Genomic DNA, 23,016 nt, shown 5'->3' on the forward strand with positions numbered 1-23,016 from the left:
GTAATCCCAATACACAGGACCAGAGTGTTTGAAAAATTTTGAATCAATGCAACTCAGTTTGCTTTCCCACCAAAAAAATTTTAATACAGAAAAGAAGTGAAAATGAAGCGTTAACCATGGTCAGTTACAAAGTAGCTTATGCATTGGCTAAAAGAGGAAAGCCATTCACCGATAGAGATCTCAAAGAGTGTATGATGGAAGCAGTAGAAGTTATGCCCAGAAAAAAGCTCATCTGTTCAGAAATATTAGTCTTGCGCCAGATACTGTTACTAGTATAATTGAGAATATAGGAAGTAATATAGTTCATCAAATTGCATAACATTTTCCGTTCTATTCTCTCGCACTTGATGAATCGACTGATGTGTGTGACACAACTCCTAGTATTCATCTGTGGCGTCAACAGTGAATTTAATGCCACACAAGAATTAGCATCTGTGCATAGCATGCACAGTACAGTAATTGGAGAAAAGCTGTTCATAGAATTGCAAACAAACTGTGTTCTAATATAACCTGGAATGGAATAAACTGGAGTTTGTGTGACAACTGATGGAGGAAAGTACATGTCTAGGGGAACGAAAGGTTTGGTTGGACAAATCACAAAAGTTTGTGAGGTTGGTGGATTCTCAAAATCCTGGTTTCTGCATTGTACCATTCCTCACAAGCACTATTTAGAAAATATGTGGATATTTCTTGCGTTCTTAAACCTGTTGTTTCAACTGTGAACTTTGTTCGATCTCACTGGCTTAATCATTGCCAGTTTTGTGATTTTCTGAAAGAAACAGACTCTGCATTAATTGAATGGTCATATTCTGCAGCAGTTCGTTGGCTTAGTTGTGGCAAAGTTCTATCGCAATTCATTCCTCCCAAAGAAGAAATATATTAATTTCTCACAGAGAAGAATCTAAATGAACCACTTTTATAAAACTCTGACTGTCTTTTTCTGCAGGCTGGGCAGGCCAAATGGATCAGCTGAATTTGAAGTTGCAAGGTGAAACACATTCAACTTCTGATCTATTTGCTTGTCGATGCATTCAGGACAAAACTGATGCTATTTTAAGGACAGGCGACAGTTCATAATTCGGTTCAATTCCCATATTGTGAAAAACTTCTTGAAGAAAGTGAAGTAGCATTTCCTTCTTCATTTACAAAAGAAATCATTAAATACTTGCAAAAACAAATTCAGAATTGATTTTCTGATTTTAATGGAAAAATAGCAGAAATAAAAATGTTTCAAAATCCATTTGACAGCAAGTTTCACTTAGAAATTATTGATCTGATGACATGCTGAAAAATATAAAGAAGGAAATCTTATACAATTTTATAAATGTTTGCAGATTGAACAGTTTCCAAATTTAAAGCGATTTGCTGTGGGGTTGTATCAGTTTTTAGTACAACGTACTTGTGTGAACAAACATCAAAAAAATGAAGTAGGTCAAGTCCAAATATCGAGCAAATTTCTCTGATGAGCATTTGAAATACATTCTAATAACTGGCTCCTCAAGCTTGAAACTCGTTTTCATTTTAAAATGTCACTGAACTATCAGTTCCATCATTTCCATTATTCTTGTGCTTCATGTTTTGCTGTTTTGTTTACATTTGAAAAGTCCAATTACCAGAATTGTGTAGAAAGGTGCAGTCTGAATTTATTTCTGGTTGACTCGTACTACTGGCTCATGTTTATTTTGAATTATTTAACTTTTTTCTAACTGAAGTTCTTTCTTAGATTGTGTTTATTTGTCTGTGTGCCAATAAATTGGACAAGTTCTCATTCCATGTAAAATTTACATTGTGAATTTCAAGTTTCTGAAATTTAAAAATTGAATAGCTTGCTTTTCCTATGTGATTATGTCAGGGCTAATGTTTGACATTTTTACTCCTATATAATTTCTCCATTTAAACACAACACTGTTTCTTTGTAATTATCACACTTCTCTTTTGTTGTGAATCATATCATGCCGATTGCAAAAAAGATCCAAGTGAAACTTATTCATTCATTTAATTTTTATCCATATAAAACTGATATTTTTCGGCCTCCGAAGATTTGTAAAATACACCATGTGTACTGAAATGTTTGGAGACCCCTGCCATAGGGCATGATACATTGTAATTAAAAGGTTGGACATGTACTTATTCGTTTTATATGCCTGGTAGTGAACAACTTCTAAATTAGTTTTTCACTACTGTGAGGCCCAGCTGTCCCATTCAATAACATCGGGTTGCTTTATTACATTTCATACGTGCTAACTCGTGCTAAGTTTTGATTGAGACCAGGTAGCCAGTTTGCATGGTATCTAATTCACGGTTATGGAAAATACTCTTTAATGGCAAAGTCTGATTTTGAATTACGCTTTTGAAAAGAACCACTTTTGGAAAGTTTGAATACACAGAAGTGCCAATATTCTATAAATGTTCAGATTAAGTATGGTGAGAAGTGTTTTTCCCCAATAACTGGAGTTTTTACACAAAACGTGCAACAGATCACACTGGTGCATAACTTGGAACCAGCACCACAGATACTGTCTGGGATGCTTAATGAAGTAGCTGAGGTCATGGTGAAATGCCTGGATGAGCTGCCTTCCAACCTGCTTCATTTTATCCCACTTTTCCCTGGTGTTTAGTGGCTTTTCTGTCCCCACTCCCTCTGGGTCAGATTCTGTGTAAACACCTCCAAATCTGTGCAGAAAGATTGTATCCATCCTGGGGTAGGGGCAGGACATGTCTAGGTGAACCTCCCTTTTTTTCTTTGAGGGATTGACTTATTTTTTCCCTTGTGTCTAATTGGTTTTCTTCCCCATGGGCGGTATATGGTCTGTAAATTCAGAAAATTGCCCACCAGAGTACAGAAAGACTGTTTTGAATTTTCTGGGGTGGGGGCTTGGCCTGTTTGGGCCACTCTCAACCCCTTTTATTTATTTGTCACAATTCTTTCACTAATTTCTAATGGGTTTTCTGCCTCCCAGACAGCAGATTGGGGGTAAATCACCCAAATTTGCTCCTAGGGGAGCATAAAAACTGCATTTGAAATTTTAGGGCTCAGGCCGATGCCTAAACAAGCTGCCCCTACCCCTTTTTCTTTTCTATGTGGTCTAGTGGGATTTCTGCTCCCACAGCTCTCCCTCCTATAGCAGATTGGAGGTAAAGACCTCTAACAGGTCATTAGCACTGAAGTGGTTAAACATGAAATGAAAAAGGACTTCTTTACTTCTCTCAATTATATTTATACCATTTGACAATGGACTTTTTTCAGACCCCAACTTCAGTTCATAATGTTTTATGCCAAAATATTGTACAGGCTGTAATCTCCAATGACACAAGCATTTTGGTGATGGTTGCTGTTAGAGAGTTATTCATTTGGGGAGTTGGACACTTAGCAACTAAACATCTTCCAGTAACACTTTCCTCAACCTTGACTATCTGTGGCATAAGCAGCAGGCAGTTCCATACAGAATGGTGTGTTAAGGTCAAACAATAACAAGGTCAAGACAAAAATTTCCAAATCAATTTAGAAAAAGAGAAATTCAACAAGCAAAAAGAAAGCTGTAGCCGGAGTGGTTCCACAAGACCTATTACATTTTCCACAAGGACCTGTTGAGACAGTTGACCGAATAGCAAAAAGCTTTGAGAGGGGACCTTGATTTTCTTGCACTCCTTTGGTATGCCTTCCACTGAAAAGGCTCGGCACCTTGTGCCTGTACACTATGAGTGGAGAAAATGACTAAGTCCCACTTTACCCCAAGTGCTGAGTACCTTCTTTTTGGTAGCATTTACCATGCATTAACTTTACCATGCAGGTCTTTACTGCACAGGGGTTCCATGTTCAAGAGATGCAGGTCCAGTCCTGCTCACCTATGCAAGAGGGCAGCAGGCCAGCCCATCAGGGTTGCAATTTGTGCGGGTCAGCAGTCCAGCAGAGTGGCAGTCCTTTCAGCACCACAGCAGTCAATCTTCCTGGGAGAGTATCCACAGGTCCAAAAGTATACTGAAGGGTTGGTGTCTGAGATTCAATATTTATACCCAGTTCTGCCTTTGAAGTGGGGAGAGACTTCTTGAGGCTTCCCTTTTGAAGTACACACCTGACTCGACTCCCCTCCCCTCCCTGGTTCCAGACTAACTAAGGGGGTATGCAGTTTGGAGACAGGACACAACCTTTTCAAGTGTATGTGTGGGTGTGCCTAGCTCATCCCTCCCATACTACCATTGATGGTACATTCAGGCACACCTAGGCTCTCTATTGTGTGTGGTGTGGCTGTCAAGGAGGAACACAAAAAGCCGAACTGTCAACTACACCCAGTCATGTGGCCCAGAGACAGGCTGCAAGCACTAAATGGCTAAGGCAGGAAAATGCTAACTTTCTTAAATTGACAGTTTCAAAATTGTAATGTATACATAGGATTTTTCATTACAATTACAAAGACCCCTAACATGAACTGGTTACCTGCTCCCATTTGGAAATTACAGCTTATCACATGTGATAAAATAACTCCACTGTTATCCTATGCTAGAGGTAGGCCTTGCAGTAGTGAAAAACAAATGTAAGCGTTTCTCACTACCATGGCATGTAAAACTTAAAAGCAATACTTGTGTTTAGATACTTCAGCATCAGCTCTGTCCCACCTCAGCATCAACACAGCAGCACCAACTGAGCATCACTCAGCACCAACTCTGCATCATTCAGCACCACCAGAACTCCAGCTAAGCGCCACCTCCCCAGCATTGCTACGCATCAGCACAGCATCACTCAACGCCACAACAGCATCACTCCGCAACAACTTACCACAAATACAGCACAGCTGCAGCATTAAACCAGCAACACCTCAGCCCTGCACCACCTCAGCATCACTTAGCACCACCTGAGCCCCAGCATAGCACCGCCTGAGCACCTCAAAAGCACCACCTTACCATCAGAACCACCTGAGCTCAGAACCACCTGAGCGCAGAACCACCTGAGCGCAGCACCACCTGAGCACAGCACCCCCTCAGCATCAGCATAGCACTATCTCAGCATTAAAACCGCTCCTCATCAGTGTACCACCACCAGTGAAGCACCTTCCCAGCACCAACATAGCCCCTTCTCAGCACCAACACAACCCCACCTCAGCAGCATGTCAGCACCAATAGAGTACCACCCTAGTATCAGCAAAGCATCACCACAGCACCAACTCAACATCACTCAGCATCACCTTGGCACTAGCTCAGCACTAACTCAGCATCACCTGAGCACCAGTGCAGCACCACCATCTCAGCATCACTCAGCACCACCTCAGTCTGCCCTCGGAATCTGGCATCTGTTGGTTCTCCCCTAGTTTCCGTACGCTGCTCATGTTGCAATTCAGGTACTATTTCTCAACCTTTACCCTCCTATTTATATCCCCTCCCCCCAACCCCCATAGCAAAAAAAAAGCTACAACAAACAAGCATTAGAACAGGCAGAAAGAAGTTGCCAGGATTGCAGGGACAAAAAAAAAAAATTTGTTTGGGAATTCTTTTTTTATTTGGGTCATTTAGTTGAACTTCGTCTTCTTGGTTACATACAAGGTAACAAAAATGCTTAGAATACTATTTTATTCTAGCTTTCCAACATGCTGCACAGCAGCCACACTGCTCTACAACATAGCTTAGACATTGGCAAAGCCAATAGCTCTGGCTATACATTTATAAGGTCCTATTGGGTACGGCAATGTGTGCGTTCAGTGCTGCTTCAGTTGATGCTTCTAATTGTCCATACTAGATTGTGTTTGTTGTACTTGCACTGCTCCCACCAATCTAGAAAATACCAGCTTAAGATTGAGATTCCAAGTTAAACTTCCTTTACAGAGCATCTTAAAACTTTCAATCTTTAATTTTGCTTTTCATGTATATGCTAATCTGCTAATATGATTTACTTTTCTAAACAGTTGATGATTTCCCCCCCCACCCCGCCCACCCCCACCTCCTCCTGGAGTAGGAGTCAGGGACCACCAGGAGTCGGGGACCACAGGTTAAGAACTATTGCACTATACATAAAATAACTAAGCATTCACAGTTAAAGCAAAGTTCACTGTGGCAGAAAAAGCTATCTTAAAATATACTAATGAGGTAGTCCTGCAGAAAGAGCACTGAATACGCTGTGTGCTCCAAAGAATTTTAAGCACATACAAAGTAATGCAACTTAAAGCTAGCCGCAAAAACATTGTACAGCATACCACATTCGGTTATTTGCTGAAGAAATGTGAACTTTTCACTTTCGTAGGAGTTATTCCAGTGACATTACACACAGGCTGGAGTTCATTCTCACCTTGTACAATTGAAAATTATATCAATAGTTTTTTTTATCCTTTTTCCTATTTCTTTTATCATGAACATGAGGATCAATTTCACATTTTATATGGAAGTCCCCACTAGAAAGAAACTGATGTATTGAAATTGAAGTAGTTTTCAATTTAGAGAGAATAAATTGAAGACACGTCTTGTAAAAAAAAATTTATCTGAAAACCAAAGAATAGGCAGGGCTGCACTCTAAAAGTTTCATCTGGGAGGATGGTTGGTAATGAGACGACAGCTCAGAGGTAGGATCCCATTTTACTTGAAATGAGCTAAAGGATCAATATAACAATCTGAAGTTTTATGTATCTTATAATTGCTTCATTTCATCACTAGCTATTTTTGACGCATGATGTCAATATGCTCTGGGTTCTTTGGTTCTGCTGTTTTCACTTATTCCTTGAATTAGCCTAGCTCTGATAAGTCACATTACTGTGATTTTTTTAGTAAATTAAAGCTCACCACCTGAGGTTGCCACTGACCGGCTAAATGTGTTGCTCTCACGTACAATATTTGTTCTTCACCAAATTGAAAATATATATTTTTAAGACAGATGTTGACAAATAAATTATTCCAGTCTTTTAAGTGTTTGCACCCTTTACAGCAGGATTTTTTTCCTTCACAAATAAACCCAGGTATGCCGGAAGTTTTTTAGTGTCTTGGGCCATCAAGTTGCAATGGGGTCCTTAATAGGAGGAGTTACTTCAATTTTTATAAATATGTCCTCCAGAGTAACAGAAAATAAGCCAGATCCGCATCTGCTGCGGTCCAGAGGAATTAGCTGGGTTATCTCTCCTGTTATTTACAAAGGCAGTAGGTTTGCTTTAACATTCATTTAAAAATATTCAAACTTTTCTATCAACTGCCAACTCCAAACACAATTTCGCTTGACTGCATGCTCAAGTGGCGCCACTTGCATGGATTTTTCTGTGACAAAGAATTGTAACTGGACAGCTCCATGCTTCCTACCTGCACCAGTGGCATCTGTTTTGATGCACTGGGCAGTTTCAAAGTAACATTAACAGACAACTCTTAAGCAAAGTCAAACTTCAGGCCACTACTAAGAAGGAATCAAATGTATGACTTAAATAAGGTGAAGCATTAGGTTAGAAATTTTTTTTACTAAAATTGGTGGGATAATCCAAAATGCAGTCATTATAAAAGTAGGTTCTTTGTAGGGCTACTTTCATTTCAGCCAATTAATTATAAATCTTACATTACGAGTGGCTGTGAATAAGCTCACTGTTCTGAACTACTCGAATCTGCAAAGATTTTGGAACATGTGATTTTTGGATAGCTGTTGACCACATTAGCAGCAGGGTCCCCACCACATTTGTCCGTAATTTGAATGTTGCCGATTGACAGCCAATGAGATGGCTGCAATATAAACAGTATTCCAAAAAAAAGAAGGTTGGGTGGCTGTGGCCTAACAATTCTTAATCAATCAATCAGGTTTGGTAAAACGCAACTAATCGCCAGTGAGGGTCTCTAGGCGCTGGCGGGAGGGGGGGGCAGTTCCGTTGAGTGATGGGGTCATCCGAAGAGCCAGGTCTTGAGTTCACTCCAGAACTGAGGCAATGTGGAAAATTGCCGGAGGTGGAGGGGCTTATGGTCCAAAACACTCAGTCTATATGATAGTCTCAAATTCGGTTTCTCCAAAATCATGCCCCTGAAAAATGATGTATTCCATTACAAAGAAAAATGTCAGGATTCATTGAATAAATAATTATATTCAAACTGTACCAATGTGTCTAAAATGGCTTATGTTAATGGGAGGACATTAGGATTAGGTAACAATTGAGGGAGCGTTTAGCGCCGCTATTGTTTTTTTATGAGCAAATAGATTAAATAGCACGGTCTGGACATATTTGTTTGCAATATATGCCAGTCCCCGATGAAGCAAACTACTTTTCTTGCTCTCTTATTGACTTTCATATTGATCGTTTCATCTGCAAGGGTAGAAAACTGGCTGTGATCTAAATAGTGGTACAAAAGGGGGTGGTAATGGACGGAACATCTGAACCAATCAAACACTCTCACCCAGTCAAAAGATCTGGGTTTAATCCATCACTGTTCTTTAGCCCACTCTGCCACCCCAGTTCAGACATGGCTATATGCAATCAGTCTGACCCTGTGCCTCATGGGAACAGTTCAGCCCGAACTGCCAAGCCATGCCTTCCCTGGACCGGAAACAAGCTTCCGGGGACCGGTTTCTGGCATTCCAGCCGTCTTCAGCCCGGCTTGCTTGAATCCAGTGGCAAAGTGAGCAAGGGACTCACGTCTGAGCATACCCTGCCACACTTATGGCGGCCAAAAGCGGTACAAAAGGGGGTGGTAAAGGAGGGAGCATCTGAACCAATCAAACACTCTCACCCAGGCAAAAGATCTGGGTTTAATCCATCACCGTTCTTTAGCCCACTCTGCCACCCCAGTTCAGACATGGCTATATGCAAATCAGTCTGACCCTGTGCCTCATGGGAACAGTCCAGCCCGAACTGCCAAGCCATGCCTTCCCTGGACCGGAAACAAGCTTCCGAGGACTGGTTTCTGGCATTCCAGCCGTCTTCAGCCCGGCTTGAATCCAGTGTGGCAGGGTAGCTCAGACGTGAGTCCCCTGCTCACTTTGCCACTGGATTAAAAAAAAAAATAATCCGGCTGAAGACAAAATCCCATTGCTGGAACAAGAGATCCACAAACTCAAACTTCACACCGAGGATTTGGAAAATCGTAATGGTAGGAATAATCTATGCGTTTATGGTATTCCGGAAAATTTGGAGGGTCCCGACATGGTGTCTTTCATACGAAAATTCTTGCAGGAACTTTTGGATCTATCGCCGGCGTCGCATCCTCTTAATATACAGAGAGCTTACCGTCTAGGCCATCTAAACTCCAACTCTACCAAACCACGTGGCATTATTATGCTTTTTCTAGAATTCACCGAATTAATGACTGTCCTGAAGGCTGCCAGGCTTAAACGACGACTCCAATGGTCTGGACACAACATCTTTATCTCGCAAGATCTTTCGACGCAAGGAATTCTTGAACCTCCGTCCTCTTATGAGACAATTGAACATTCAATATGGAATCCTTCATCCTTGCTTCTGCAAAATCACGCATAATGGCCGTACCCGATCATTTGATGATCGACAAACGCTCCAGACTTACCTACAGAGTGCTTCTCCATCCAATATGGACACTGCTAACTGATGTTTCTCCTCATCTGAATCTTCACTGCAGCTCTTGTCTTCACTTTGACTTCTTTTGATCTTTTCTTCTAGTCTTTGTTCCTTTTTGTGGAGGTTCCGCTCTCATTTCTTTTTCCTTTTCTTTTTCTGTTTATGTCCTTTCTTTGGTAGCTCGTGGGGATGTGTCCCCTCTCTGGTGTATCCTCGCCTCAGATGTGTTGGTTGTTCTCTTCTTTTCTGATCAGGCTCCTGTGCCTTGATCGGTCTCCTCTCGTACTCCTTTTCTTTATTGCTCTCCCTTCTTCCTCCTCTATCTATTTTCCTTCTTCTACTTGGCTTCTGTACTTCTTCTCCCTTTTTCTATGTTACTCTATTCCTAAGCAATCTTCTACTTCTATTTCTGTTCTTCATGTTGTTATTTTTCTTGAATCTCGGTGTATTTTGCTTCAGTATTCTGAATTTGTTGGGAGTTTTCTTCTCATGTAACTTCTGGGCTTTGTTTCGTCATTTGTAGTCCTCTCCATGCTATATGTCTACTCCATTTGTTGCCCATCCTTCCTGGAACGTACGAGGTCTTGGTCATCCGGTCAAGCGTCAATCTGCCATTGCCTCTCATCCTTTATATGACTCATGGAAAATGTGTAATCCTGATTTGCTAGAATATACTTTTTCCTCAAATGTGCATCACACCCGTTCGAGGATTGATTACATTATGGTTAGCAAATCTTTGCTCCCTTCCATTCAAAAATCTGTAATTGGTTCCATATTTATTTCCGACCATGCTCCTGTTCATTCTACCCTTGACCTCTCCCTCATTTCATCTAAGTTCAGTCGTTGGAAATTTAACTCCTTTCTTTTGTCTGATTCTATTTTCATCAAAGAGAGTGTGGAGTTCTTTAACAATTTTTTTCCTTTAATTACCCTTCTGACACCTCTATTCCCAATAACTGGGATACTTTTAAGGCTGCTTGCCGAGCATTTACTATCTCCTACTTTTCTAAGAAAAATAAACTTAACAGAAAGAAATAGGATGACCAACTTCAGAAAATTAAATGCCTTGAACATTCCTATTTTTCCTCTAAGTCCACTTTCTGCCCTCCAGGAATTAATCCTAGCCAAAACGGATCTGAACAAAATTATCACCAATGAAGCTTGTAACACCCTCCTTAAAATCAAATCTAAGTTTCATGGTGGTCAGAATAAAGCGGGGAAAATGTTGGCAAATTATTTAAAAATCAAATCAGAACGTAAAAATGTGGGTCCTATCTTTAACGACTCCATCAATAAATTAGGTTTGCGGATGAAGATATTGCTGAAGTGTTTCATAATTATTACCAATCCTTATATACTGATGACACACATCCATCTGATGCTAACTTAACGTCCTTTTTTGAAGGCCTTCCCTCCACCCATCCCTTCCGGATGTTGGAAAGGGAAATTACTCTCCAGGAAGTAACTCTGGCCATTCACTCTCTCAAAAAATCAAAGGCACCTGGTCCGAATGGTCTACCTGTTAAATTTTTTTCTTCTTTTCATACTTTTTTGCACCAAAACTCCTCCAATTATTTAATTTCTTTATCTCAGATGCTAAGGCCTCTGGATCATTTTTGGACACACTAATAGTTCCAAAATTAAATACCTTGGTATATGGTTCTCATCATCCCTAGTTGAAACCCTTACATTTACTTTTGACTCCCTCTTAAAGAAAATTCAATCCCTCCTTCAAATTTGGTCCCCTTTATTTCTCTCTTGGTGGGGTAGAATAGATACGATTAAAATGATGATTACCCCACATGTGCTTTATACTGTTTCCATGCTCCCTTTTAAAATTCCCAATTCATATTTTTTCCGCATAAACTCTATTTGTACTAAATTTTTATGGAATGACAAACATCCTCGCATAGCCTTGCATAAGCTGATTCGTCCTAAAAATAAAGGTGGCGTTCGTTTCCCTAATTTTAAAAAATACCATTCCGCCTTCTTGCTTAAACAATCCTTTTCCTTGGCCTATGATTTTACTGATAACCCGATACCTAAATGGGTTCTCCTAGAACGCTCTCTTTTGAAAGTTTTCATTTCAACATACTGTTTTTATGTCAAATTGTTCTTTTTGAACCAAATATCCTATTTTAAAATGCTCCCAAACAATGTTACACAATGTTTTCTCTTCTGATCTTTCTCCTCTTCAATGTTTCCTATCTTCTGTAGTGTGGTACAAAAAATTCCTTAGATACAAAGGCAAATCTTTCTACTTTAAACACTGGAAAGAAAAGGATATTTTGTTTGTTCATCAGTTTTTTGATGGTGGATCTTTCATTCCGTTTCCAGTACTGCAAAATGTATTTCACTTGCCTTCATCATTTTTGAATGAATACACCATTATAAAGTCTGCCATCCAATCGCACTGATCTTCCCTCATTACCTGATGTCTTTCCTTCTTTCTCCCCTACCACTCTCCTTTACCCTCTATTTTCTATTCAACAACCTAAGGCTGCTCTTGTTTATACAATTTTGTTAACAAATGTTAAAGATCGCCCTAAATCACCTATAGAGACCGCTTGGGAAACCGATCTTAATGTTTCCCTCTCAGTCTCATTGTGGGATTGTTTATGTTCCAAACTGTTTAAAGTATCTACTGCTGATCGTATTACTCAATCCCTATTGTTCATATACCATATAGTTATTATTACCCTGTTAGTATCCATAAGTTTGCCCAAACTTCTTCCTCGTTATGTTGGTCACGCTCAAAAGAAATTGGAACGCTTAAACATCTATTATACGACTGTTCCCGTTTTGTCATTTTGGAATGAAGTTTGGAATATCTGCATGCCAATGTTTTGGTACTCCGCCTCATTATCTTTGAAGAATGTTTTCTTAGGATCTCTGTCACCTGATATTGGTACTCCATCTTCCTCTGCTAGACTGTTGGATCTGTTTATTGCTCTTGCATTCAAAGTTATTTTATCTTGTTGGAAAGATAATTCTAAGCTTTCTGTTCATACTTGGTGAAATTTTATTTGTGATGAACACAGGATTGCTATTGCGTCATCCTCTTCTGTTCCCCTTAAAATCAATTCCGATGTACTCTGGCTCCCCTTTTCCACTTATCTTTCTTCCAAATCTCCTACTTGATTACCTTTTACTAATCCCACATGTTAAATCTTGTGCTCTCTTTCTTTTTCTTCTTTTCTTTCTTTCTTTCCTTCCTTCCTCTTTCTTTTCTTTTCCCCCTATATCTTCCTATTCCCTCTCTTTTCCACTCCCAATATTCCCTTCTTTCTTATTACATACGTTTTGTAATACTTATTAATATGTACTTTCTTCCAATATTTATAACATGTATATTGTTTTCTATTTTAAAAATGATCAATAAAAATCTCTTATACAAAAAAAATGTCAAAATAATGAATATTGCGCCAGACTATGCTGTACTGCGCCACACAATTTGCCTTTTCTAGCCACATAATTCAGTACCTCTGCCACATTTTTCGGTCATCTACTGCCATATAAGTCTAGTGGTGTTCCTACCTTATGTTGAAATCGTGTGCCATTTGCAATGGTGCTGTAAGGCAGCTGCCAACATTGCCCTCGTTGTAACATTGTCCCTCTCTGCATAGTCTTGTTTGGTTTCCCTAAACCTTTCAGCAACTCTGCCAAGCTGTTGATGCTCATCTGGAACTCGAATACATACCAATTCAATGAATAGTTTCATTGCGCCTGCTTTGCGAGCTGTCACAGGCATTAACCTATCTATCCTATGCACAGAAATGGCAAACTGTTTTTTTACAGTAGCCTGGTGAAGTTCTCAAGGCAAACAAAAACTGATGTTCATACTTTCTATGTCTGGGAGCAATGCAGTGGCCGAGAGTATTTTTCCCCCAAATGAAAGTCGCCTGGACTGACAACATAGGTGCCATATAAAACTTGTAAAAGTGGAACTTCAGATCCATGTACATTAGCACAATTCCTGATCAGACTCCTCTTTTTGTGCTCTTGGGAAAACGACTTTAATTGCCAGCTCAGATAAAAAGTACACCTTTAAAAAGAAATTCTAGACTAGCAGTACTACTGCGTATGAACTCTACGTTAATGTTCAGCATTGTTGTTTTTGGTCTGTCATTCACTGCTCAGCGGGATACATTTGTGAACTGCGCCTGATGTCAGCTGTCAGATCCTAAGTAGAGTGTGTGTGCTCGCTAGTTTTTGTAATCATTAAATAAGTCCAGGTATATATATATGAATGTTTGAACAATATGGCTACGTATAATACAAACCGAAGTATAGAATCCTATTATGACTTGTATTTATGCCAGCCTTCCATATAGATTTGTGTGACCTTCTCGAATGTGCAGGTAACATTTACAATTTCTCCTGAATGTTTACACTCAGTGCCCAGAATTTGCGCTTTGCCAGATCACTTTAATTAGGTACAGTTTAACCTCTAAGTGTACAAACAAATAGTGAGCATCAAGCTTGCACAGTTTTCTGACAGATGCTCAAGGTGAAGCTTAATCGGTTTGCTTCGCCATTCAACAAAGGGGATACAACTAAAATGTGCTTTTTGAGTGCTGCACAGCATCTCAGCTGCAACTGTTGCTGAAGTAACTGCCACCATGTAGAGATCAGGGTGCTGTTTCAAACCACGGCATTGCCGTATTTTTTGCACAGTGTTATTCAAGTATCATCTTGTGCTATGTGCACTGAAGAATACTGGAATATCAACGATGGACAAAAAACCGTCTTTTAAACTATGACCGGACAGTAGATGCCCAATTGAGAATGTGTTGCATAAAAGGAGGTCGACGCCGCATCTTTTTCGCAGACAAATCGTGAACTGAACTTAACCAAAGGTTAGAAATCCATTTCCAGTAGCTTTGCCAAAATACACAAGACACTCTAATGCGTATTTAAGGACTTTACTACTTTGGAATAGAATGCCAAATTTGCATACTACAAACCGTTGTTACTGTCTGCAGTCAGTTTCAATAATAAATCCTACTTATGGCCTTAAAATCCAAGGGAATTAAAATGCTAAATATAAATTAGCATAATCATTTTGCAAAGTTCTTAATTTATCACATTTATCACAGAGAGGGGAATTGCCAATTATGCATTCATTGAATTATATCTGTATCAAGTTGCTCTGGGACTTTGTCATAAAACTTCAGTACCACACATGAATAGCTAGTGAACATTTGGCAATCATACAGACACAATATAAACAAGAAAGACAGAACTGTGACGCAAGCAGTATTTCATGGAAACTGGAAAAGCTCAGTCTCCACAGAGCTCAAGCGGAGAGCAGTACAGAGTCCTTAATAGGACCTCCAGTCTCCTCAATATTCAACCTCATTAAACACAGATGTTGCACACAATTTCTTCCTTTAGATATGGTTTGAGAACTCCACATGTATTTGCTTGCTACATATTTCATGCTTCTTTTATTCCCTGAATACTAAATTGTGTCTTATCGCAGGAAGAAAAAATTCTTATGATTTCCTAGTTTGTAAATGGACTCTCCTAGCTTTTCCTAGTCCATTCTTCCTTCCTGTTTCCCTTACCTTTTCAGACACACAAATTGGTTCCATTGGGCACCTTGTTGTCAAATTTATAAAGAAAGAGTGACAGAGCAAACCATATTGGATTCCAGCATACGTCTGTTATTCTTCCATACATTCTGGTCCTGGTGACTAACCTCTACTCGCATAAGGGTTATACGAGTGATGCTGCTCCTCTAGTTCCAAGTTTCTGTATTAATGCTCATCTCAACCCCCACCACCTGCCCCCGCCCACCACTGAATCGAGACGGTAGCTGAGCACTGCCAAGTGATCCTCTTCATAGAAACAAGGGAAGTGCTGCTACTACAGACCTCAGTTCCCTAATAAACCTGAGGGAATCAGTTCCGGTCCTACTTGTTGATATGTGCACTGGAGCCTTCCTACAGCAGAGGCCAGAGCAAATCACTAACCCCTTTAGTGAGCATGGCCTGGGAAAATCGAAACATGCCATGATCAAATGTGGAACTAGATCAGAGGCAGAAAACACTAGAGGAGAGGATCCCCTCAAGTTTTGCCCCTGCTATTTTTTTACTTGATTGCGAGTGGCGGTATGGGCTTAAGTTCCACTTTGCTCTTATGGATTAATTTAAACTTCAATTTATCTAAAGATTTCAAGCGAGAATGGGACTTTGGGTAAAAACGCCCCCTCTGGCTGAAGCAGTTTCGTGCTTGGAGTGGGACCATGGTTTCAAACGGGACGCCTTCTATGCTAGGTGATGTAGCATTTTACCTCCCACTCACTGTACATCTTCGAATGCCTGAGGGCACATTTTGAAATGATTGAGAGGAGACTGGAGGGCAGGCTGAAAAGGAATACATTGTGCAGGTCCATAACCAACATCCACTTCCTGCAGAAAAGGCACAGCTGGAATCCTGTCATTTTCATGGGAGACACTGCCACTACCACACGGTCTGAAAATATATTTTTGCCATCATCTATAAACTGACAAAATTGGGAGTGGGGATCTGGATTTGCTTCGGAGGTAGTGGAAAGTAGGCAAATGAGGTCACCAGTGGGGATGGCACCTACATGCAGCCATGCTCTTTCATTTTTTAGGTGGTACAACATCACCAGGGAGAAATTTCCAGATCCAGTCTGGTGATATTTTAAAAGGTAAAAAATCAGCAGTAAGAAGTATCTATCAGAAAGGCTTACTTGGCACTTTGTCTTAGATGAGTTAACACACCTTAAATCATTGAGCTTGGCTGACAGTTTTATAGACGCAGTTTTTCAACTTTCTTTTTTTAAACTTAGTCTAAGCTGTCACACTAATTTGGTAGCTTGGGAAAGAATACCGCCATAAAGGAAAGAAGAATCAGGCGATTCATTGATTTTCTATTGTACTATGTAGCAGCCTCATTGTCACCATGGGTTGGCTACATTGGACTGCCAAGAGATTCGAAGAGATAGCAAATTTGAACACATTCGATTTCCCGATGACCATTTCACATTTCTATCATAATAAGATCAAATTAATTTAATTTAGGCCAAAGTATACACTAAAGTAAGATAGAACAAGTAGCTCAAAGTGGCACATTAATCACGGCTGTTTGGAAAAAAATTACTTTAATGTTGCAGTGGTTTACAAAGTATTAAAAAATAGTAAAAACACATGCCTGGCTTGGAAAACAAGCTCTTCACGTTTCTGCAAGGGATGCACATAATTGTATTTAAAAACTGGATTTAGGGATAATGCATTCTTGACTGAATACTGACACCATGTGATTTGTTTGTTTTCACAAACAGCAGTGCCATACTGAGTAGTGGCTGACTTAAGTTTATATGATTAATGCTGTTGCTTTCCCAGGCACGTGTGGGTCTATGACTGGCACCCTCAGATTGGAAGGAAAAAGAATATATCCTGGAACCAGAATGCAACCTTTTCAATTGGATTTATAATTTCCTAGGAAATACATCTACAATCTTAAACAATTCTTCAAATCATATTTTGGACATTACCTCAGCTACTGTAATGGACGCTGGATAGAATGAGTGAGTCATATGATTTGCCAACATGAGATAAACCAAAGAATCTTCATCGACTTGTAGCCCAAAATATTCATTGTAATCACCTGAGAATCCTGTACCTAAAAAAAAGAAAATACAGATTACAGAAATACAAGTACAGCTCTGGTACAGAATATTTTCTGAAGAAACAAAATAACAGGCCTGAATTCTGGCCCATTAGTATGAGTGGCCTAAATGTATCCCAACACAGATGTGGCACCCGTTTACAACCAATACCTTAAAGACTGACATTTAAGTTATCAAAGTAAAAGCATACAGCAAATGAATTGCAGCTATCCAATCTTAAATCAAACGGTGACTTCTTAAATGTATCTCCTTAGAACTGTTCTAGGAGACAACAAAAGTGCTAAGCAGTATTTTGAAAAGAATATTTCAAAATGTTTTCAACAAAGTAATAGATCAAAGCTAACATCAAGAATTCCTGCTATATGCAGTATGTGTATTTGAAAAATATGTAAGGGGTTCATCTAGCTAGACTCTAGACTAATGAAAATTAAGGGGTAATTTCAGAAAGACAAATATAATCAACCTACCTACGAGGCCAAAGGGTGAAGAGATTGCTAATGGTGTGTCAGATACAATATATAAAGTATAGGGCCCAAATGAGAATTTCAATTAAAGGGTATGCTCAAGTTCACTTTTATGTAGCTTGGCTGGGATAAAGAGCACTCTTGAGCTACGCAGAAGGGTGTAAAACCTAATTTCATGAGGAACGCAATGTAAAATGTTCTTTCGTATTACTTTATAGCCCTGGAGAAATAACCCTGACAAAGGGCTCCATCAGGTTTAGGTCCTACATTTCTTAGTCTTTTCCACAAGAAGTCAGGAGCTCCAGATACTGGCCTCCTATATTACCAGGGTGAGAAAAACACTGGCCATCAGAATTCATATAGCTCCTGGGGTCGATTCAAGTCTCACTTAGGTCTTTCCTTCCCTTGTTAATTGTCTAGCTTATTCCTCTACTCTTTTTCTGTACGTTATTGAATATTTCTCTGAGAATGCATCTCTCAGGCTCATCTTTTATTTGGCACTGCTAGGCAGAGTGTTACATAATGCCCATGTACCAATTGTCCTAAAAAAATGACTCTGCACCTCAGCTCGGTGTTTTCCTCTATAAGTGTACCAGAGTCCCATGTGAGCACTGAATGAATACTGTACCAGAGTCCCATGTGAGCACGGAATAAATAGAAGCATATGAAAACAGGCCACAAGAGGACCAAATTGGAACCTCTACTACCACACTCCCTGATAAAAGAAATCAGAATCTGAATCTTTGATAGACAGGATTGTAATAAACTGGCAATTTTGGAGGATTTTGAATACAGTACAAAGGCTAACACAGATTTAATACAGTATGCATTATCAGGGATATGACCAGACCTAAAAATGGGAAGACCCCCCTAGGAAGCGGACAATAGGATCAGTAAATTGGGAGATGCAGACATTCTATAGAAGATAAAACTCTTGGTGTTTGAAGCACTTCTACTGAAATTTAGATGGTTAAGATTTAGACGACAAACAGGAGGGGAAACCTGAGAATGTTTGGTCTCCAGGGGGGAGAAGCAGATGGAGCAATAACTGCAATGAGATCTTGGCAATATGGTTACACGACACCTTATGGTTCTCCTTTACTAGAGAGTTCGAGACAGATTGAACACTTAGACTTCTGACACAAACAAATCAAAAATTCAAAATGTCCAAGATCTGTCATTAAGACCATTAAAGTCTCAGCATACCTTTTACAACATGTGCATGAAGGTACTGAAATAATGTGAAACGGAACAAAAATTACAACTCATCACTACTTGAAAAAAACATGAGAATTCCGTAACGTTTTCTGGTGAGGAGACAAAAATTCAAAGAAACGCACATTCCCTTTTCATTTATAGGTCCATAGACATTCAGTATAACCTATAAAGGACAAACTAGTATTCCTGACAAACCTGCTGCAGTAGGAATGTTCATTGCCAACTTCTCAGAATAGGCTATAGAAACCTAAATGTCTCGTTTGGAGGATACTAAATGTGTAATATTTTAGAGTATAATACTATAATCAAAACACTGTTTAGGAAGATGTAGATATGCCTGTGACTTTCTTCCAAGTTATTCAAGATTTTTTTTGTTTTGTAGAATTTGCCTTAAGATGGTAAGTTTCTTAAGAATGTAATGCATGCACTTGAAAGGAGCTTACTAATACATGTTGATGGGTACACATTTCATGGCAGAACTCCAATCTGCCTCTCATCTGGAGTCATAAAATGATTAATAGCTGATGTGGTGAGCATGAGGGGGGCATGCAGAGACCGGTCAAAATAATTGTATTGGCATTGTCACTCATAGTAATGAATATTTATTTATTTATGTATTACATTTGTAGAGCGCTCTGTTACCCGGAGGTGTCCTGGCGCTAACATAATTGAACTAGTGTGAGTGGGTAGCAAGGGATTAATGAGTAAAGAGCCAGGTCTTGAGCTCTCTCCTAAAGGCCATCAGGTCCTGGGATTGTCTAAGGAAGAGTGGCAGTTTATTCCAGGCCTCTGCCGCCCCGAGGGAGAAGCTCCTACCTCCCCAGCGTGCTCTTTTAACTCTGGGGACCGTGACCAGTGCAAAGTCCCTCGATCTCAGGGTTTTTGCTGGTTTATGCCAACGGAAGAGCAGTTTCATGTATCTAGGACCCATGTCATGTAGGGCCTTAAAGACCATGCATAGCGCTTTAATGGCAATTCTCTTGCGAATTGGCAACCAGTGGAGGTTCACCAAGTCCTGAGCTACCGATGCAAATTTGGGAGTATCGGTGATAAGGCGGGCAGCTGCATTTTGGAGTAATTGGAGTTTATTAAGAATGCTCTGCTGGGCGTTTAACATCAGGCTGTTACAATAGTCCAAGCATGAAAGGACTAGACCAGTAACAACAGTTTTCCTGTGTTCCTTCTCCAAATACGGCAGAATTTTCCTGATGATTTTGAGGGTATAGTGCATGGAGGAAGATAGTGCATTAATCTGGGGTTTGAAGGACAGAGAATTGTCCACCAATATGCCCAGATTTTTAACTTTTTCCACCGGGGAGGGGAGAGGTCCCATTTCATCCGGTCACCATCTTGGGGACCAGAAGTTGTCCCTGGCTCCAAAGAGAAGCACTTCTGTCTTCGTGGAATTAAGTTTTAGACAGTTTTGAGCCATCCAGCAGCCCACCTCATGCATGCAACCTTTGAATCTGTCTGCTGTATTGTTAGTGTTGCCGGGTAATAGTGACACCACTATCTGTGTGTCATCCGCATACGCCATAAGGTGAAAACCGAATGATCGAATCACCGGGGCAAGGGTCGCCACAAACATTAAAAAGGGTGGGACTAAGTGAGGACCCCTGGGGAACTCCACAGGGCAACACAAACGGATGCGATTTAAAGTCTCCCAGGGCCACCAACTGGGTTCTGTTGGAAAGGAAGGCCTGTAAGATTTTTAGTGCCTTTCCCTGAATTCCACAGGCCCTCAACCGGTCCACCAACAACTTGTGGTGGACCGTGTCGAAGGCCGCGGAAAGATCCAACAGAATTAGGGCCGCTATGCCTCCTGCATCCATCACCTGTCTGATGTCTTCCACTGATTTGATCAGGGCGGATTCCGTGCTATGTTCCACACGAAAGCCGTGTTGGGAAGGGTCAAGATGTTCCCCTGTCTTTAAAAAGGAGCTTAGTTGCGCATTTAAGTTGCCTTCCATGATTTTAGCGGGGAGCGGAAGTCGAGCAATTGGCCGATAGTTATTCATTTCGGTGAGGTCTAGGTTAGGTTTTTTTAGCAGGGGCAGGATGGAGGCTCGCTTTCATCTGGTGGGATATTCCCGTTTCTCCAACATCTGATTAAAGATGGGGGTGAGTCCAGTTGCAATGATGTTAGGGGCTAATTTAGCTATTGCCGTAGGACATGGATCGTGCGGGGAGCCCGATTTTATCTTCAATAGGCGGCTCACCACTTCCTTTTCAGTGATGGGCTGAAAATGTAGAAGTTTTTCCGGAGTGCTGTCTGATTCCGGACCCTCCCTCGAGGGAGGTGTCCTAACCAGACTGTCTAGGGAAAAGAAAATGTTTTCTACCTTTTCTCGAAAGAAGGTGGCAAGATTTTCACAGAGTGGAAGACTGGGGGGAATTTCTATGGTTTTGGGGTTTGCCAAAGAGGAAACTGTTTGGAATAGTTCTTTTGGGGTATTGCTGGCTTCTAATATCTGTTTTGAGAGGAAAGCCCTTTTTGCCTGCAAGATTCTTTCTTTATAGAGTCTTTGCTCCGAATTAAGAATTTGCTTGTCTGTTTCACGATAATTCATTCGCCAGATTCTCTCCAGTTTTTTACACCGTACTTTATGCTCCCTGATTTGTTCTGAAAACCAGGGAGCGGGGGGAGTTGCCCGAGTGGAGTGGGTGATTTTAGGAGGAGCCAGGAGTAGGCAGGCACGATCCAGCCAGTTTGTATAGGTCGTGGCTGTAATAGTGTAATAACCATTGCAATATTTACTAAGACCTCGGAACCACATATGACCATATAAAAGTTTCTTACCTTTAATTAAAAATAGATAAACTATTTTGTGAAGCAGAGAAAGTTATCAGATTATTGTTATGGTAGGAGACACTTGAAAATATTATATTTCTGGCACAGAAAGTGGTTCGACGTTCATGAATCCCACATGGGGCATACTTTTTAGACTGGCATGGTGAACTGTGGGCTCTTATAGAAGAAACTAACTAAAAGGGGCATTCCATATTAACTTTTAAGGGCTGGCCAACTGCTACAATGGAATACCTGGATATGTGTTAAGGAGGGCAACTGCACCAGGGTGATAAATGCTGGATTACTATGTACCACTGCTTCAGTGAGCAGACTATACTGTTGTCCTGGGAGCACCCACATTTGGCCTGCATACAGGTCATAGATCATTGAATGATAATGAACAATCTGGTTTTGAAAGTTAGAATAACCAAAATCGCACTATATGGCAATGTTAAATATACAGTTTGCTGGAGGTTTTCAACAAAATTGACCAGGGGGAACCATACCAATATTTAGGGGCAAAAGTGACGGTCATAAAACCAATCTTAATACCTGTAACTTAAATCTGCCTTTATACAGTATTTGTTAAGGAGTCTTTAGTTGAATCTGTTCAGTCAATATGTGCCCTTCAACTGTTCTTAGTGCCAAATACATTCCCAGTGTTACATACAGAGCTCTGACTTTGAGTCAAGCTGAACCAGGGACTAGAAAGTTCATGTCACCCCCCACCAATTAAGACTAAATTTTAATCTGTCAATATGTCACTTACATGGATGTGCAATTTATTCATGCTTGCCATTGAATTAAGGAAGCAATAATGTACAAGCTAAAATCTTAATATGGTCAGAATTCAAGGGCCCCCGAGTAAGACAGGTCTGTGGGTAAATAATGTATGTCGCATTCTTAAAATCAATTTGGGATTTTTGACAAAGGCAACAACCTGCAGCACATAGGAATTTTAAACTTCATTAAAACATTTTTAAAAAAATCTATTTTCAGGTACACCTGGTACGATTTAATAAGTACAAATAGGTAGATATCACTTTAGACGCAAACACTATGTTGAAGCCACACGGATATAGCTGACCTATAATGTTAAAGTCTTGCCTCAAAAATCTTGAGGCTTCACCTGCTGTTGATCTCAACTGCTGAAATAAGAGCACAGTGTTGTGGGGATTTCTGAATGTTCTTTCAGGTAATGTATGTTTGAATAGACAAACTTGTAGTAGTAAAAAATGTAAGTTTAGTTAAAACAAAGTTTGCTACACTATAACATATCATTTTCATACATTAAACTTTAAAAATTGATTTAAAATCCCATGCTCTTCTTCAAGGCCAATAAATACCTACCTACTGCGCAGGCTAAATCGAAACATTTCATATCAACTACAAGTCTTATTGCCT

General features: G+C 40.1%; 1 protein-coding gene across 1 annotated transcript in view; it reads right to left on the minus strand.

Moving 5' to 3' along the window:
• Positions 1–23,016, minus strand: part of GBE1 (1,4-alpha-glucan branching enzyme 1) — a 594,445-nt gene that overhangs the window by 291,621 nt on the left and 279,808 nt on the right. Inside the window, exon 7 of the mRNA XM_086934076.1 lies at positions 17,005–17,132. Within this exon, the coding sequence (XP_086790202.1) occupies positions 17,005–17,132 (128 nt within the window). The remainder of the gene's footprint in view (positions 1–17,004; positions 17,133–23,016) is intronic.

This window comes from Lissotriton vulgaris, chromosome 8, assembly GCF_964263255.1.
Source record: "Lissotriton vulgaris chromosome 8, aLisVul1.2, whole genome shotgun sequence".
NCBI lineage: Eukaryota > Metazoa > Chordata > Amphibia > Caudata > Salamandridae > Lissotriton > Lissotriton vulgaris.